Raw genomic sequence first — 12,288 nt, forward strand, 5'->3', positions numbered from 1 at the left:
TTTAGAATAATCGAGTAAAATGCATGAGGGAAGTGTGTGTTGAAGGAAATACACAAGCAAGTATAAACACATAAGAAAGCATATCAAGAATGGTACTTAAATAATGAAATGATAAAACAAGTGTTAACACATAATAGAACAAGCTTTAATGCGTACGAATAACATGTCAAATATTACACATGAGTAACATACATGTTTAAAAGAGCATAAATAAGTAACAAATAAGGTATCATGTAGTAGTCCAAGCAAAGCATACGAATAAGGCTCTAAAACTATAGACTAGGTGAAAGCATTCCTACTTTTCCTAATTCCCTATAGTTATGGCTCTGATACCAATCTGTCACACCCCAACCAATGGCGGAAACATCGGGATGAGACGAAGTGTGAAGATTGCTAGAGACATCATAACGCTATTTGTGACAATATTTAGAAAATCCAAATTTCATTTCATTTCATAACTTCAAATAGTCAACATTACAAGAGATTCAAATACAACAAGTTTAACGAAACAACATGATAACATAACAAAATTTGATACAACATATTAAACCCTAACGTCTATATGTGTATCTAGGCATCAACGCTATTTCTTTTTTTAGCATCGTCCTCATCAACCTGTAACATGTTTAAAATAATTCAATGCAAAAGCAAAGGCGAGTATACAAGTTTGGTACATACATAGCATACGATAAAAGTGTGAACAATTCCTCATAGCAAGCATGCGATTCAAGATAAACATTAAATATGGCATGTGTATAACATATCAAACCAAGAAAACGCAACTTGCTCATGACATAACCAAAGTTTCAGTAGAGGCGGGTCGTTAATCCTATAGCGCTACATATGTCAAGGTTTGGCTCGTACGAAGTTAATGATAAGTTCAACACATAAGAATCACCCAAATTTAAAGTATCAAGCCATCACATATACAAGCATTGTTATAGGAATGTTCGTGTGTTTAAACAAAAGTTCATGTGTAAGTTTCAATAGGTAAACATGTTACACCCCAAAAGTGGTAAAAGTAAAAGGGGAAAAGTACGAGTATACTCACAAAGTTTGCATATGTTTTCCGATTATCCAATTGTTGACGAGTAGAGATTTAGAGTCCGAATGTATAAGGGTTAAGGTTCAAGTATGTTTAGAGTCGAGATTCGGTGTTTAAAACAACATAAAAATAAGATATGAGAATAACATGGAAAATAATCATTTAGTACATATGATGCTTGTTCTTGACACTAGGAAACTCGAAGGAGTTTAGATGTTTTCATGGAACAAGGTTCCATTAGAATCGTGACAAGTTATCATAGTCTAGGATGATGTAATCTAGTACCCCGACATATGAACACTAGTTCATCATCAAAGATTCGATTATTCGAATAATATATTTAGGTTATATAATATATGTCCAATAGTTCAAGCATGAGGTAGAAGATTAAAATCTTCATTTTGGTACCTCTAAATGTCATAGAAGTCATGTAGGAGGTAGGAAGATCAAGTCTTCCATTTAGGCACCTCTATGTGTTCACCACTACACTTGATGTAAAAAAAACAACCAAGGAGGGTCATGAACATACAATAAAGAATAAGAAATATACACACTAACTAAGAGAAATCATCAAATCATATGAGGATTGTATGTTTGGACAACCCAAGTTGTTCCATAATCACTCATGTATCAAAGACAAAGTTTGACATGACTTGTGGGTTAAAAACCCTAAACAAAACACCAAGTTTATGAGGTTTAATCCTCTGATTTTAAATGTCTCAACCTTGTTTTTAAGCTTAACCAACCATGGGATAAGTTGTAAGCATTAGGACATAGGTATGAGATGTGTTGGACACAAGTTGCATAGGTTTAAACAAGTTTTTGATGAACATAAAAACAAACAGAAAGTTTATGGACTATTTCGGGGCATTTCCAGGTCTGATTTCTCCAAGGAGAAGTCTAGGAATCGAACCCCATGATTATACAAGCAAGTAGGAAAAAGAATCGAGTGAATCGGATAAGAATTGAGTGAGTTATGCTCATTTTCGTGAAGGGGTGTCAATCTACTCGAACCCTTGCTTTCAGCTACGGTTTGGTGGATGTTTTGTGAGTTTTTAGGGTTGCAAAAGTGGTAGGGAGGCTGGTTATAAGTGGTATTTATAGGGGGAAGGATTAGGGTTTCAATGGGTTGGGCTTTGGAAGTGTTTAGAAGGGGTTACACCTTGAAACTAGCCCACAAAACCCAACTATATGGGCTGAATTTTGCTGAATTGGGGCTGCCATATTTCTTTATTTTTTTTATTTTTTTAAAACATTATAATGAGTAATTTTGTTAGTTAAGTTGTGTAATAATGTGCAACAATGTTTCCCCTAACTTGTAACAAGGTGAAATATGAAATAAAACATGATTTAACTAGGTAAAAAGTGTAATGTACAAGTTTTATTTACGAAGCAAGTTCCGTATTTTACAACGATTACAATAAAAGAATGGTTATAAGAACACAAGATTTCCAAAGTTAGAATTTCACGTAAGGTTTCTAAATGTAGGAAGTTTGAAAACGCAGGGCGTTACATTTATACTTTTTACAATTTAAGTTTTACGTTAAACTTTTTACGTTTTTTTGACGCGCCGTTTTTAACGCCGTTTTTTAACGCGCCGTTTTTTAAGCGTAACGCGCCGTTTTAACGCTGTTTTTTAACGTCGTTTTTTAACGCGCCGTTTTTAACGCTGTTTTAACACTTTTTACGTTTTTACGTTTTACGTAACACTTTTTACGTTTTACGTTTTACGATTTACGTAAAACTTTTTACGTAAAACTTTTTACTGTTACGTAAACCTTTTAACGTTTTACGTAAAACTTTTTACATTTTACGTTTAACGTTTTTACGTTAAAAAGTTTACATTTTACGTTAAAAAGTTTACGGTATAACTTTTTTTTTACAAAACATTTTTACGCAAAATACGAATGCACCCAGAAATCGCAAACTCTGGAGGTGTCTCAGATATATTGTTATCATCATCGACTAGGGGGGGGGAATAAAAAACCAACAACATCAAAACAAAGTGTATCTCGAAAAAAACGGGGTTCGGCTCAGATTATCCGATAATCAAAAGGCTGCAAAAGTGGGTTGCAGGTTCAAAAAACCTACCCTCCGCCGACCTTGCCGCGCCATCATCATCAAAGTCTACGATTTTTTTTTTGCATCATCATCGCCGCCCAACCAAAAACAGATCAAAACCCGGGAGAATCAAAGAATACAAATGCATCATTCAAAACAACCTGCATCATTCAACAAACATTCAAACCAAATGCAACTCAGTTTTCCCAGATCCAAAACCCACCGCCACACCCCCAAACCCACTGCCACACCACCAAACCCACCAAACCCACCGCCACACCACTAAACCCACTAACAGATAACACCTATCATTTTGGTGCATAATTAACACTCATTATAATATGATTTAAAACCCTAGTCCCCAAACTAACTTCTGTCGATCACAAAATTAGAAAGAGAAAAGCACAAATATAAAACCAAACTTAGAGTATCAACTGATTTTGTACACAATTTCAAGGTAATCTTCATCACACAAGCATATTTCAAACTTCAACCTCATACATCCAAGCTAATAACACGATGCTCCCACTTCACTTCAAGATTCATGTGATAGATAGCATAATTAACAGAAACACAAAACATTTTTATGAGTTAGATGAGAACCTTCATCAATGGCTGAACCTACCTTCATCGTAAAAGGGTGGTTGTGGGCGGCGGAGAAGGGTGGTTGCGGGCGGCTGAGAAGGGTGGTTGTGGGCGGCAGAGAAGGGAGAGAAGGGTGGTTGTGGGCGGCAAAACCACCACCATCAGCGCCAAACATCGTCACCGACCTTTTCACCCTTGACCAACCACCCACCACAAACCCACCACAAACAACCACATCACCCTTCAACGACCGCCGCCCCTAACCCACCATAACAACCACATCACACTTCACCCTTCATCTGCTAACCCAAACCTCCGCCTCAACAAAAACCCACATCTCTCTTGACGGTGGCGCTGATGGTGGTTGACGATGACGGTGGTGCTGATGGTGGTTGACGATGATGGAGCGGTGCAGATAGGGGTTGGTTGTCGGGTCAATGCGGTTCCGGAGTGGTGGTGGAAGGGAGAATGGATTGAAGCCAAAATGGTGATCAAGATGGTGGTGGGTTTGTAGAAGGCGATGATGTCTGGTGGTGGGTTGGTGTTTGGGTTGAAGATGAGATATGATCTGGTTTTTCAAAGTGATGAGAGAGACAAAAACCAAAACCAGATTTCTATTAAATGTGTGATGGAGAGAGAGAGAGAGGAAAGACTTTTAAAGAAAAGACAGTAGATTGGACATATGGAGTAAGTTACCATATTACCCTTTTTGTTTTAAAGTAATAGTGTATATGTGGCAAATTTTGATTGGTGGAAAGTGGTTCTCACGGTTCTTACAACTGAAGGTGGTTTTCATTTTAGCGGCTCCACATATATATATATATATATATATATATATATATATATATATATATATATATATATATATATATATATATGTGTGTGGGGAAAGATAAATCAAAAACCCATGTGAGTTGAGAAAACCCAAATAAACCCTATGTAACATTTTTATTTTTTTTCTAAAAAAAATAGGGAATGTAATATAAATGTACACGGACCTATTTATAAAAAAAATGTAAAAAACGCTTATTAGTTTTTTTTAAAAAAATGTTGAAAATTTGTATGTTACATTTTTTTGGGCATAGATATTATGTAACCTGAAATTTGTAACATTTTTTTTAAAAAAAATACTCGGTGTTTTTTTGTGTTTCTTTTTTAAAAATGTTCAAATATATGTATATTACATTTCCTATTTTTTTAAAAAATGTTTCTTGAGTTTACATGGGTTTTTTACAAAGGTTTTCTGAGTTTTCTCAACTCAAGTGGGTTTTCGATTTATCCTTCCCCATATATATATATATATATATATAGGGGATGGATCATGAGAAAACCAAAAAACTAACTAAAAAAGCCTAAAAAAACATACCCAATTTTTTTTTTTTTTTTACAAATTTTTATAGAAAAATCACTACTTTTTATGTATGGAAAAAAATTTTCAAAAAAAAATATTTTTTTTTTGTACTGCACATGTGCACTAATACGGAAAGCCTAAGCCACTTAACCCACCCCCACCGACACCCCCCAAAAACCTAAACCCCCCCCACCCCCCAAAAACCTAAATTCACCCTCCCACCAAAAGCCTAACCCCCCCACCCCCCAAAAACCTAACCCCCCCCACCCCCCACTAAACCCTAAACATAAACCCGAAAAAAACCTAAACCCCCCCCCCCCTCACACACACACACCCAAAAACCTAATCCTAATCCTAAACCTCCAAAAAAACTAACCCTAAAAGCTAAACTAGACTCAAAAAGCTAATTTTAAGTATGTAATGCACATTGTAGTACATGTTATATTGCACATGTGCACTACTGTAATAATAGTATTGAAAACAAGACGACACCATAAATCTTTTTTTATGTCATAAAAAATATGCTCGAATATACTTGAATGAAAGATAAGAAAATTTGTGATCTTATGGTGCCATTTTTGTTTTAAAATGATAACGTATAGAGAAATGGGAAATGTTTGAAAAGTTATATATTTTTTGTTCCAATTTTATCCCTCCTTCATTAAAAGTCCCCCTCCTTCATTAAAAGTCTCCCTCCCTCCTTTTTAGTGGCTTTTAGTTAGTTTTCTAGTTTTTCTCATATATATGTAGTTTTCTCATGATCCTCTCCCTATATATATATATATATATATATATATATATATATATATATAGGGGTGGGTTTCTTAAGAATGCTAAATATTGCGAGAACCGTGAGAACGAATGAAAAAACTAATCAAAACCAATTTTTTTTAATACAAACTTCATTGTAATTAAGATACAACATCAAAAAAAGAATTTACAACATCAAATAATTCATTTCTCCTTTCAAAATCACTCTTTTTAGATTTTTTACACATGTGTAACTATAACAGATTTACACATGTGTAAATGGCAAACTTACACATGTGTACATTTTCTTTATTTACGAATTCACGTAAATTTAAACGTGGAAATTAAATTTCTAACGTTGTATTCAAATAATACTGATAAGTGTAGAAAAAATTTTAGAATTTGAATTGTTTTTGACCAAGTTCTCACGGTTTTTTGTCATTTGTTCTCACGGTTCTCACAATATTTAGCGTTCTCATTTAAACCTTCCCCTATATATATAGGGGGAGGTTCATTTGAGAACAAAATTAAATTGAGAAGAAAAAGAACAAATGGTACAATTGTAAAACACTAAATAGTTTTTCTCACATTTCATTTATTATTTGACTAATTAATTTAGAGACTATCATCCTCCACACTAAAATTTTTGCCTACACACATCAAAATTTATCCTACACGTTTTGAAAATTATCCTACACATATTAAAATTTATCTTACACAACTCGTAATTCATCCTACACGCCTCGTAATTCATCCCACACTTTAAATTAATTTTTTTCTTCTTTGAAAAAATATTTTTTTTTTGAAAATAAGTTACAAATTTAATGTTAGCTATTAAAAAGGAATACTACAATTAATGATCTATCTAAATTTACCAATATACCCTTACACTAATATTAAATACAAAAATTAAACGAAGTAAAATGAAGAATTCTTATTGGTTAAAATTTCTTCTTTTTTATTCTTACAAAAATTTCTTCTCATTTGAACTCTCCACTATATATATATATATATATATATATATATATATATATATATAGGGTAATGCTAGACAGAAAACCCTCAAATTCTTAGAAAACTCTGGAAACCCAAATCTCCCTCCATTTTTACCCAACCTCCCGACATTTTTTTTTGAAAAAAATTACACATGTAATATACATGTTTAATATACATGTTTTAGAGTGTTTTGGGCCAAAAAAAAAACAAAAAAGCGCCGAAGGGATTTAAAAAAAAAAATAAACAAAATTCAGTGCCTAACATGTGTTAGACAAAAATGCTGAAAGTTGCTGAATTTTTTTTTTTTAAATTATCCCTTCGGCGCTTTTTTGATTTTTTTGGCCCAAAACTCTTAAAAACATGTATATTACATGTGTTATTTTTTTTTCAAAAAAAAATGTCGGGAGGTTGGGTTTTCTAGGGTTTTTTATATAGATAGGGTTTTCTATCTAGCCCTACCTTATATATATATATAGGAAAGATAAATCAAAAATCAATGTGAGTTGAGAAAACCCAAATAAACTCTACATAACATTTTTATTTTTTTCTAAAAAAACAAGTAATGTAATATAAATGTACACGAAAATTTAAAAAAAATGAAAAAAACGCCTACATGTTTTTTTTAAATGTTGAAAATTTGTATGTTGCATTTTTTGGACATATATATATATATATATATATATATATATATATATTATGTAACTTGAAATTTGTAACATTTTTTTTAAAAAACTACTCGGTGTTTTTTTGTGTTTCTTTTTTAAAAATGTTCAAATATATGTATATTACATTTCCTATTTTTTTAGAAAGGTTTTTGAGTTTACATGGATTTTTTACAAAGGTTTCTTAAGTTTACACAACTCAAGTGGGTTTTCTCTATAGTCTTCCCCTATATATACAAAGATGTAAAACTCAAGAAAACTTTGTAAAAAACCCATGTAATATTTTTATTTTTTTTCTAAAAAAATAGAAAATGTAATATACGTATATTTGAACATTTTTAAAAAAGAAACACAAAAAAACACCGAGTAGTTTTTTTTAAATGTTACAAATTTCAGGTTACATAATATATATGTCAAAAAAATATAACATACAAATTTTCAACATTTAAAAAAAAAAACAAGTATGCGCTTTTTTCATTTTTTTTCATAAAAATGTTCGTGTACATTTATATTACATTCTCTGTTTCCTTTAGAAAAAAAATAAAAATGTTACATAGGGTATATATATATATATATATATATATATATATATATATATATATATATAGGGAGAAGATCATGCGAGAACCACCTCTTATTGTGAGAACCGCGAGAACCAATGTGAACACACCAAAAACGCCTAAAAATAGCTAAAAATCACACAATTTTTTTTTTAATATTTTTATATAAAAATCGCTACTTTTCGAAGCAAAAAAAAAAATTTTTTTTGGCCACTAAAAGTAGCGATTTGAGCATAAAAAATATTAAAAATTTTTTTTTAGATTTTTTAAAGATTTTTTTAGGTTTTTTGGGGGTTTAAGTTTTAGCATTTTAGCTTGAGAGGGGGGGGGGGGGGTTAGGTTTTTTGGGGTGGGGGAGGGGGGTTTAGTTTTTTTTTTTTTTTTTTTTTTTTTTTTAGGGGTGGGGGGTTAGGTTTTTTTTTTTTTTTTTTTTTTGGGGGGGGGGGGTGGGGGTTAGGTTTTTTTAAGGTTTGTTTTAGCTATTTTAGGTTGTGTTCACATTGGTTCTCACAATAAGGGTGGTTCTCGCATGAGCCCATCCCTATATATATATATATATATATATATATATATATATATATATATATATATATATATATATATATATATATATATATATATATATATATATATATATATATATATATATAGGCAGAGGATCCTGTAAAAAGTGCTTAAAGTGTGAAAAGTGTGAGAAATGTATTATAACACTATATAACACTATATAAACACCGTATAACAATATGTAACACCATATAATACCATATAACACTATGTAACACTATATATCATTATATAACAAATATAACACTATAGGTTGTCTAATAGCATGTCTATGATAGATGTATAGTGTTATATTTGTTATATAATGTTATATAGTGTTACATAAGGTTATATGGTATTAGTGGAAGGTTCAAATAAGAAGAAAAATTTTGTAAGAATAAAAAGAATAAGTTTTAAACCAATAGAAATGCTCCATTTACTTCATTTAATATGTGCATTTAATGTTATTAATAAGAGCATATAGATAAATTTCCAATTGTAATTAATTAGTAACTAATTAAAATTGTAACTCACTTTTATATATATTCTTTCAAGATAAAATATTTAGGGTGAATGAAAATTTTCGATATGTGTAGGATAAATTTTAGTGTATGTGTAGGCTAAATTCTTAAATGTGTATGATAAATTTAGTTATGTGTAGGGTAAATTTCGGTAAGTGTAAGATACATGTAGGATTTGAAATGTGTAGGATAAAATGTTTTTTTTTTTTACTTTATTAATTAGAGATAACATAATTAATGGAAGGAGTTATAAAATATTTAATGTTTTACCATTATGCTCTTTCTTCTTTTTATTCTCACATTAAATTTCTTTTCAAATGAATCTTCTTCCCCTATGGTATTATATGGTGTTACATATTGTTATACGGTGTTTATATGGTGTTATATAGTATTATATATGGTGTTATAATAAACTTCTCACACTTTAGGCGCTTTTTACACTATCCTTATCCTATATATATATATATATATATATATATATATATATATATAAAATTATATTTGTATGTATATTTAGGCATAGACAGAGAAAGCGGTTACATACACAAATACATTGCATCTTTTGGTACATTTGTACGTCATTTCTTTAGAACGAACACAATTGATGACTATTTATGTATATATGCAGTATCACTGTAGAAAATCCATTTAAAATGGCTGTATTTGGTTATCGATTTAAAAAAAAAAAATTACTGTTGTAATTGGCTGTATTTTGTAACATACGCTAAAATTAAATATTTATTTAAAAAACATGATGCAACACTTGTCATCGTATATTTATTTATTACTATTACTATTTTTATCTGCTATATGATATTACAAGAACGAACTTAAAATAAAGATACAAAAATATATAATACTGTAGTCCTCGTATTTATTTTATAAAAAAAATATTGCATTTTAGTAGTCCTCGTATTTATTTTATAAAAAAATATTGCATTTTAGAGCTTTCAACAAATATAATTAATTGTCATGACGTTGGTATTAAATATAAATTACACACGTAATAAGATGTAAAACTACTAATACTAAAAAGTCAATAACATTGTCATCCATAAATATTCTTATATCTTTTTTAATAATATTTGTATGGTAAATAATTTATGAATCAACAGTGTTTGTCTATTTGATAAAGTCACATGAGACTTAAATTCCAAAATAAAAGGTCAAACATTTTAAAAAAATAATTACTTTTATTAAATCACAATAAATAATTAAAGAAAAACAACAAAGCAAGAAGAAAAAGTCAAACCTTTAACGAGTCAAACATCGCACACCTACATAGATTTATCAGATTTGTAGAATATAATTTTATCATAATCGATTCAAACAAAAGTTTCAACATTATTTTTTGATCAGTTTCATCCCAATATCTATACTGAGATTATGAAGCTTCATTAATGGAAGATAAAACAGCTAACATCGTCGCCACAGTAGCGATCATCTTCCTCATCGCCGTCATAATCATCGCCAGGGTGGTTCTAGATCTCTCAAAATCATTCTTTCTAATAGTCGGCGCGGCTGTTGCCGCAATCTTCGCCGTCATTGTTTGCTACTTCATCCGGCGACATCTCCACCTCCGCAGACGGGAGATGGAGACCAGACTGGCTTCCGAAGGAAGAGAACTCCGGATCGAGTATAGCTTCCTTCGGAAGGTCGCCGGGCTTCCTACCAAGTTCCGCTATAAGGAACTTGAGGAGGCGACGGATAACTGGAAAACGCTAATCGGAAAAGGTGCTTCCGCTTTAGTATTCAAAGGAGTATTAAAAGACGGAACCACGGTTGCTGTTAAAAGAATTCAACATGAAGAGGAGAGGGGAGAGAAAGAGTTTCGATCCGAGATCGCGGCCATTGCCAGTGTCCAACACACAAACTTAGTTCGTGTGTTGGGCTACTGCATTCACAACAACTTACGCTTTTTGGTGTTCGAGTACATCCCAAATGGCTCTTTAGCCAATTGGATCTTCTCCCGGCCTATGACCGGGAGAAGCAACGGAGTCTCCAGTGGTTGTCTGTCCTGGAGACTCCGATCGGCAGTCGCGCTGGACGTCGCGAAAGCTCTCGCGTACCTACACCACGACTGCCGATCAAAAGTTCTCCACCTTGACGTAAAGCCAGAGAACATACTCCTTGACCAGAATCACCGTGCTATCGTCTCGGATTTTGGATTATCGAAGCTGATGTCACAGGATCAAAGCCGAGTTCTAACAACATTACGCGGGACTAAAGGATACCTAGCCCCGGAATGGTTGCTAGAACTGGGCGTGACGGAGAAATCAGATGTGTTTAGTTTTGGAATGGTATTATTGGAAATGATAGGTGGACGGAGGAACGTGACCGTGATAGACACCGGTGACACGGGTAGCCGGTCAAGTAAAAAATTTCAATATTTTCCAAAAATTGTAATGGAGAAAATGAAAGCTGGGAGGGTGATGGAAGTGGTGGATCAAAGGTTGTTAGATCATGGTAATATTGATGAAAAAGAAGTAAAAAAATTGGTACACGTGGCATTGTGGTGTATACAAGAGAAGGTGAGACGGCGGCCGAGTATGGTGGAGGTGGTGAAGTGGTTGGAGGGGCGGGTGGCGGTGGAGGAGCCGCCGGAGACGCAGATGATTGTGGTGGATCTTTTGAACATTGATGATGACGACGATGGTGGTGGTGGTGGTGGAGGGCAAGATGGTAATAAGAGGAAGAAACCAAGGGTGGTTGCTAGAATAGGGTCTCAGTTGAATGGATGTTTGGGTGGTAGTACACATTCTTTGTCATCTAAATCGTTCTCGTATTCAATGTCGATTATTTCACCTAGATAGGTAGGGAAGGTGATATGTTATATGGAATAATTTGTACATCATACAAACAATACACATTTGATTTTTTTAGCTTTATGGGAAACTTGAATCTTGTTCTCTTGGTTGGTAGTGTAAATTTTGACAAGGGGGTAACCTACGTTGTCCTTTAACGCTCAGATAGTAGTGTAAATTTTGAAAAATTTTGACGTTTTTTCGATTTCGTTACCCCTTTTCTTTGAAACGTTGTCCCTATAAGAGTTTTCTAAATCCGTCACTGATCGTCTGTGTTTTGTATAGTAGACGGTAAGAAAGAGGATACAAAACCATTTAAATGTATGTGATCATTCTTCTCTTGTTTTCATTAGTTTCGTTGTACCTTCTTTATTACATTGACTAGTATTTATGAATATTTGTAAATTGTT

At 32.5% G+C, this 12,288-nt stretch overlaps 1 protein-coding gene across 1 annotated transcript; it reads left to right on the top strand.

The window, feature by feature from the left end:
• Positions 1-10,312: 10,312 nt before the first annotated feature.
• LOC110865581 (probable receptor-like protein kinase At5g20050) lies at positions 10,313-11,962 on the top strand. Its single transcript, XM_022114877.2, has one exon. It carries the CDS (start codon positions 10,475-10,477, stop codon positions 11,885-11,887), a length of 1,413 nt encoding a protein of 470 aa, XP_021970569.1. The 5' UTR covers positions 10,313-10,474; the 3' UTR covers positions 11,888-11,962.
• Positions 11,963-12,288: the final 326 nt, after the last annotated feature.

The sequence above is a fragment of the Helianthus annuus genome, chromosome 6, assembly GCF_002127325.2.
Source record: "Helianthus annuus cultivar XRQ/B chromosome 6, HanXRQr2.0-SUNRISE, whole genome shotgun sequence".
Lineage (NCBI taxonomy): Eukaryota > Viridiplantae > Streptophyta > Magnoliopsida > Asterales > Asteraceae > Helianthus > Helianthus annuus.

Coding starts and splice junctions, on each gene's coding strand:
- LOC110865581 (XM_022114877.2), top strand. CDS start 10,475: ATGGAAGATAAAACAGCTAACATCGTCGCCACAGTAGCGATCATCTTC.